The sequence below is a fragment of the Nycticebus coucang genome, chromosome 10 (genome assembly GCF_027406575.1).
Source record: "Nycticebus coucang isolate mNycCou1 chromosome 10, mNycCou1.pri, whole genome shotgun sequence".
Classification (NCBI taxonomy): Eukaryota; Metazoa; Chordata; class Mammalia; order Primates; family Lorisidae; genus Nycticebus; species Nycticebus coucang.
This window is the reverse complement of record NC_069789.1, coordinates 124855055-124862338: the sequence shown is the minus strand read 5'-3', so window position 1 is coordinate 124862338 and position 7284 is coordinate 124855055. Positions and strand designations below refer to the sequence as shown.

Below are 7284 nucleotides of genomic sequence, written 5' to 3'. Positions count from 1 at the left end.
GCTTCTTTCATTGAACCTCATGTCTTTGCAATTCTTCCATGTTATTACATTTGGTGATAGTTTATTCCTTCTTGTTGCTGTGTATTTTTTCTCTCTTTTTCTTTTCTTTTTTTTGAGACAGAGTTTCACTTTGTCACCCTTGGAGAGTGTGTGCTGTCATAGCTCACAGCAACCTCAAACTCTTGGGCTCAAGTGATCTTCTTGCCCCAGCCTCCCAAGTAGCTGGGACTACAGATGCCCACCACAACACTCGCTAGTTTTTCTGTTTTTAGTAGGGATGGGATCTCACTCTTGCTCAGGCTGATCTTGAACTCCTGAGCTCAGGCAATCCACCTGACTCCATCTCCCAGAGCGCTAGGATTATAGGCGTGAGCCACCGCTCCTGGCCGCTCTGTATTCTTTCCTTGGCAGGCAATTCTGTGATTTATTGACTGATTTTCTGTGATGGACATTTGAGTTGTTTCCAATTTGTGGCTGTCATGAATATTTGAGCACCTGACTCTCAGTAGACATAAAGTGTTCAATTTTGTAGGATAGTACCCCAGGAGTGGAATAAGTGGGTCATATTAGTTAGAGTGATTCTGCCAACGCTCATATGTTAGTCAATTCAATGAAATGGTTCTCTCAGAAGTATATTTTTGCACCTTTCTTTTTTCACCAAAAGAAGTCATCATGGATATATATTTTTTCCACTCTGGGGCATTTTGATAGGCACAGAGCCCATTCTTTTTGTTTTTTTTCCATCTTGTGACATATCATAGTTTCAGACCATTCTCTTCCTGCCTGTTTCCACTTCTCTCCCCCAATCTCAAGTGGCCTGCTACGTGATGTGCTCTCTCTGAGGCAGCACCTGCGTCTCAAAGATGTGGCTCAACCCTCCTGGCTGAGCCTGGAGCTTGCAGCACCAGATTGTCTCCAGGCGCAGGGAACCTGGAAAAGGGCCTGGCACTGTCTGTACTGTACACATGTGGTCATAACGGCCCTCAGATGGTTAATACCAACAATAACAACGTGAATGACCACACAGGGAGAGGTTTTGTAAGTCAAACCACAGAAACTTGTAAGGCAGAAAAATAATGCATTTGATAATGAGCAAGTACAGATTTTCTTTTAAGGAGGATTCCAAGTGACAAATATCAGACGACAGAAGGGAAAAATGTATTTGCAATGTTTAAAATAAATGAGAAACTAATATCTGGAATGTAAAAGGAACAGCTGCAAATCAGGAAAGAAAAAAAAAAAAACCCAGCTGGGTGCGGTGGCTCACATCTATAATCCTAGCATTCTGGGAGGCAGAGGCATGAGGATCCCTTGAGCTCAGGAGTTTTAGATCAGCCTGAGCAAGAGTGAGACCCCATCTTTACTAAAAATAGAAGAATTGTGGTCGGTGCCTGTAGTCCCAGCTACTGGGGAGGCTTAGGCAGGAAGATCACTTGAGCCCAGGAGTATGAGGTTGCTGTGAGTTAGGCTGACACCATGGCACTCTAGCCTGGGCGACAGAGTGAGACCCTATCTCAAACAAAACAAAAAAATCCCCAGCAACCCTGATAGAAAGAAAAGTGGGTAAATAGTATGAAGAGCAGATAACAAGGAGACCCAACATTTTGGCAGGCATCTGAGAAGATGCTGGAAGTTATTGGAACCGATGGAGGAAATGCAAATTATCTTATATAGGCCTGGCGAAAATTAGAAGTTGGAAAATGCCAAGTGGGGTTTGGGGATATGGGGACGCAGGAACTGTCATGCACTTATAGTGGGCAGCTCACCTGAGGGCTGTCCCCCAACACACTACTGAGACAAATTGTCTGCATGGAGGTATCACCTAGAAATTAGCACATGCCAAACAGTCTCCCTCAGTTCCATAGGGGACATACACAAAGATGTTCACTGCAACATTATTTAGGGTGTCTTAGACGCAGCTTGGATGTCCATCCTCATGGAGGTGGTGGATAAATGGAGGGGGCCAATCACCAAGGAGTCCCGCAAAGCCACCATAGCCACAGATAGGTATCCACAGAGCAACACGGGGAGGTCTTAAAACACATAATGATGACTGACAAAAATAAGAAACACTATTAATGTCTTATGATATAATGTCCAACAAAACGAAATAATTTTATGTTATAATAAAATTTGAAGAAAAACAATTTTTAATACATAATCATGTGTTATATAATGTACAATAGCTATAATAAACAATTGTATTGTGCTATATATTGTATTAGCCTAAATATACAGTTATAATTTTACAATGTTGAATTACATAATTCAATAATCTGGTACAAAATTATGTGCTATTTATCACAATTGTATTAATATATCAATGTTTAACATTTTTTTTTTTTTTTGAGACAGTCTCACTCTGTTGCCCTAGGTAGAATGCTGTGTTGTCAGAGCTCACAGCAATCTCAAACTCTTAGGGCTTGAGCAATCATCTTGCCTCTGCCTCCAAAGGAGCTAGAAGTATAGGTGACAGCAACAATGACTGGATAGTTTTTTAATGTATTTTTTAGTAGACATGATGTCTAACTTTTGCTTAGGCTGGTCTCAAACTCCTGAGCTCAAGCAATCCACCCCCACTCCTGCCTCCCAGAGTGCTAGTATTACAGGCATGAGCCATTGCACCTGGCCAATGTTCACTAACCAAGAAATCTACTGTACATTGAAAACATTTTATATGTAATTTTTTGGACTATAGGATATTGTTTTATATAACTTAATATATACCATTATATGTTTGTTTGTTTTTTTGACGCAGAGTCTCACTTTGTCACCCACGGTAGAGTGCCATGGCGTCACAGCTCACAGCAACCTCAAACTCTTGGGCTTAAGTGATTCTCTTGCCTCAGCCTCCCAAGACTACAGGCACCCACCACAATGCCTGGCTATTTTTTTTGTTGTAGTTGTCATTGTTTTTTAGCAGGCCTGGGCCAGGTTTGAACTCACCAGCCTCAGTGTATGTGGCCTGCGCCCTAACCACTGAGCTATGGGCACCGAGCCTTTTTTTTTTTTGAGGCACAGTCTCACTCTGTCGGCCAGGCTAGAGGGCAGAGGTATAATCATAGCTGACAGCAACCTCAAACTCCTGGGCCCAAAGGATCCTCCTGCCTCAGCCTCTCCAGTTGCTAGGACTGCAGGTGTGTACTACCAACTCCGGCTAAGTTTTGGGGTTTGTTTTCTGTTTGTTTTGTGTGTGTGTTCATGCACATAGATGGTGGTCTTGCTCTTGCTCAGGTTAGTCTTGAATTTCTGGTCTCAAGTGAGATCCTCCCTGGGGTGAGGAATGATTAGAAACTTGGGAGGTGGGGTCTGGCTCTGCAGAAGTGGGTTTCTGTTCTAATCAGGGGATTTTATGCAAATATTGAGACAATAAAGCATAATGGTTAAGAACCCTAACTCTTGGTTCATATCCCCCACTCTGCCTCTGTTTGACTTTGGGCAAGTCTCTCCACAGCTGTGCTCAGCTTTCTTCATCTGTAAAATGTGTGCTCACAAGATTGTTGTGAGGACTACAATTTGTTTGAGTAGTGTGCTTATAACTGTACCTGGTAGGTAAGTTTTATTTGCTCCTCCAAACAAGTGAGTAATAGTAATATTGTTGTGAAAACTAAATGAAATGTAATAGAATAGATCTTAGCTCAGTATTTGAAATGCAACAGGTGCACAAAAGGCATCAGCTATGGCTATTATTCCAGCCTCATCAGGCCGTTTTTAATAATAATAACAATAACAGTAATACTTACATAACATTAAAGGGACTGGTACCGTTTTAAGTGCAGTGAATAAATGATCTCATTTAACAGTCTTGTGAGGTAGGTACTATTAATATTCCCTCAGCCAGGGAAGCTGAGGCATGGAGAAGCTAAGTAACTTGTCCAAGGTAACCTAAGGGATTAGCAAGGCTGGGATTCAGATACAGACTATCAGACCCAGAGACTTTGTTCTTAATTACTACCTGTGGTGCTTTTCAAAGTCTGGAGACCTGGTGCACATCCCAGCTCTGCAGTGTAATATCCAGGAAGAGCTTCCCCATCTGGCGGTGCCTGTAGCACAGTGGTTATGGCACCAACCACATGCACCAAGGGTGGCGAGTTCGAACCCGACCCGGGCCAGCTAAACATCAATGACAAATGCAACCAAAAAATAGTTAGGCATTGTGGCAGGTGCCTGTAATCCCAGTTACTCGGGAGGCTGAGGCAAGAGAATCGCTTAAGCCCAGGAGTTCAAGGTTGCTGTGAGCTGTGACGCAACAGCACTCTACCAAGGGCAACATAGTGAGACTCTGTCTAAAAAAAAAAAAAAAAAGACCTTCCTCATTTACAGCCTCAGTCTACTCTCTGTAAAATGGGAGAATGAAGGCACCTTACCTACCGTGGGGGTGGAGAAAGCGCAGCTACCTTCTAGACACGCCCCTCCCAGCCCACCCCTGCCACGCGTACCTCTAACCAAGGTTTGGGTCTGTGGGCGGGGCTCCAGCGAAGGGGCGTAGCCTAGGCGTCCTGGCCCAATGGGAGCTGGGGGGGCGAGGATCTCATCTCATCTCAGTGCAGCACGCGTGTCCTCCGCTCAGTTCCACCTACCTCGCGGGTACCTCAGGCGTCCCTAGAGGTCTCCGACCCCCGTCGGCCCCCAGCCCGTCCTCCCAGCCTATAGTCCCCTGCCCTGATTTCCCGACCTCAGCCCCATTCCCCCGGGCCTCGACAGCATGGGCGACGCAGAAGGCGAGGATGAGGTCCAGTTCCTGCGGACGGTGCGTATATCTGAGTTAGGGGTCTCTGGGATGATCTCTTGGGTCTCTCTGAGTGTCTCTGAATGTCCCTGTCCTACTTGCCGGTGGTCTCTGAGACTGGAAGTCTCTTCCTTTGTCACTTTGAGTGACTGTCACTCTGTTTCTCTTTCTTTTAGTCTCCACCTTTCTCACCACAGAGAATGGGCAGGATTTGGGACTACAGAATGGGAAGGGGGATGTTCGGCCACTGTTTCCTCTGATATTAGCGATGCGACAAGAGGGGCCACTGAGAGAACACCCCCTCCCACCACCCTGGAAGCAGGCACTTGGGGAAGGTGGTTCTAGTTCCTGGGCTTAATTTAGCCACCCCCCACCCCCACCCCAGCCTTAATTCTCTTCTTGCTCCAGACTCTGACCTACTTAAATTCTTGGGAAGGGGGCTGGGGTGGGCAGCAGAACAAAATTTCTTTCAATTCTCAGCGTTGAAATTTTCCTGAGATTCCCTTGGGTCCTGGGTCTTTCCTTGGTTTGAGGGAGGAAGACCATTACGGCTGTGAATGGTCTCTGAGGGTCTCTGGGTAGCGTCTTTCTCTATCTGTCTCTTGAGTCATCTCTGTGTGTCTGCCCCTCCATCTCCAGCTCCCTGTCTCTGTCTTTATTTCTTGGCTTCAGACTCTTTGCGTTTTGCTGTCTCTCCAGCTCTGTCTCTCCTCAAATCTCTGATCTCCAGCTGGGGGCAGGGATGGGAATTGGAACAACAGGTGTCCCTCCCAGAATAGCCTGCTTTTCTGGGGCCTGGGCAGGGGACAGGGAGGAGACAGAAGGGATGAGGGGCTGCCATCTCCTGCTCTTCCCATCTGCCCCTCCCAAGTGACTTCACAGGGTGTGGGGGCGTGAATATAGGAGGGGATGACCTCTCCTCTAGGCTAGGTCAGCTGACCCTGCACTAGCCCCTCCCTTCCCCCTCTCAGGCCTTAGGGCCTGGAAGGAAATGCTGACACAGCATCCAGGCCCCAGAATAGGACCCTGGGGAGCCGGCTCCAGTTTCCTGGGAGGGAAGAACAAACAGCTGGGTCTGGTAGTGAAGGACAGGGACAGCTGGGAGGGGGCCTAGCTTCAGCCTAGAATCTTACCCCAGCCCTAGCCCCATAGCTGACACCATGGGTTGGGCCCTCCCCTCTTCAACCCTAATAAGACCATGGCCGTGGCTACCAGCCCCTGAGCTGTCACTCTACGCCAGGCCCAGTGCCCACAGCTTCAGCCTCCTGAGGTATCTAATTATATCTTCACTGCCCTATCTTCTGAGGTAGGGCCCTATCTTTATCTCCCTGGGAGATTTGAGGGAAACCAAGGCCCAAGTGGTAAAACCACTTACCCAAGGTCAAGGCCAGGAAGTGGCATCTCTAAATGCCCCTGGGGCCCAGCTCTTCTGGATCCACCAGAGGAAAACTAGGCCCAGAATTGCCAAGGTAGCCAGTATTAGGGTTTCAGAGGGCTGGCCCTGGCATCTCTTGGCCCCAGACTGTGTCTGTTTTTCTGATTGCTATTGAGGTCATGTGGTGGTTTTCTCAAACTTTTTGGATGCCATCCCACCAGTGAGAAATGTACTCTGCATTGCAACCCAGTAGTGCACATATGCATGACATTATGAAAAAATCAACTTTCTTGAGGTATAACTGACATGTAATAAATTACATGCATTTTAGTGTTGTAGTTCAATGAGTTTTGACAAACTGTACCCACGCATGTAACCACCAGCATATTCAAGGCATAGAACAATTCCTTTACTCCAGAAATCCCCTCTTGCTCTTTATAGTAATTGCCTGGCCATCTGCTTTATATCATGATCGATTCTATTAGTCGCTTTTAGTCTTTCATATACAATATTTGCTGATTTGTCTTTCTTCTTTTGCTCAGTGTAATATATTTTGCATTCATCTATGTAGAGTGTCCTAGAGTTCCGCCCTTTTTGTTGCTGAGTAGTATTCCACCCTGTGACTACACTGCACTTTGTTCATCAGTTCACCTGCTGATGGACATTTGGGTTGTCTCCAATTTTTGCTAGTGTGGACAGCCCCTGTGACCATTTACACACACCTATTTTTTTTTTTTTTTTAATTTGGCCAGGGCTGGGTTTGAACCCGCCACCTCCGGCATATGGGACCGGCGCCCTACCCGCTGAGCCACAGGTACTGCCCTACACACACCTATTTTTAACTGAAACTAGTTTCCTGAGTTGTAGATAGCCCTTAAAGCATGATGGGCATGTTGCTGCTCTTTCCTTTCCTTTTTCTTCCTCCCTCCCTTCCTTCCTTCCTTTTTTTTTTTTTTTGAGATTCTGTCTCACTCTGTTGCCCCATGCTAAAGTGCCACAGCATCATAGCTCATAATAACCTCAAACTCCGGGGCTCAAGCAATCTTCCTGCCACAGCCTCCCAAGTAGCTGGGACTACAGGTGTGCAACAACATCCACGTCCTGCTAATTTTTCTATTTTTAGTAGAGACAGAGTCTGCCTTTTGCTCAGGTTGGTCTTGAACTCCTGAATTTAAGCGAT

At 46.3% G+C, this 7284-nt stretch overlaps 1 protein-coding gene across 2 annotated transcripts in view; it reads left to right on the top strand.

Moving 5' to 3' along the window:
* The first annotated feature begins 4577 nt into the window (after window positions 1-4577).
* RYR1 (ryanodine receptor 1) overlaps window positions 4578-7284 on the top strand; it is a 124152-nt gene continuing 121445 nt past the window's right edge. For both annotated transcript variants that reach the window (XM_053605582.1, XM_053605581.1), the window contains exon 1: window positions 4578-4750. In XM_053605582.1, coding sequence (XP_053461557.1) covers window positions 4706-4750 — 45 coding nt within the window. In that variant the 5' untranslated portion in view covers window positions 4578-4705. The remainder of the gene's footprint in view (window positions 4751-7284) is intronic.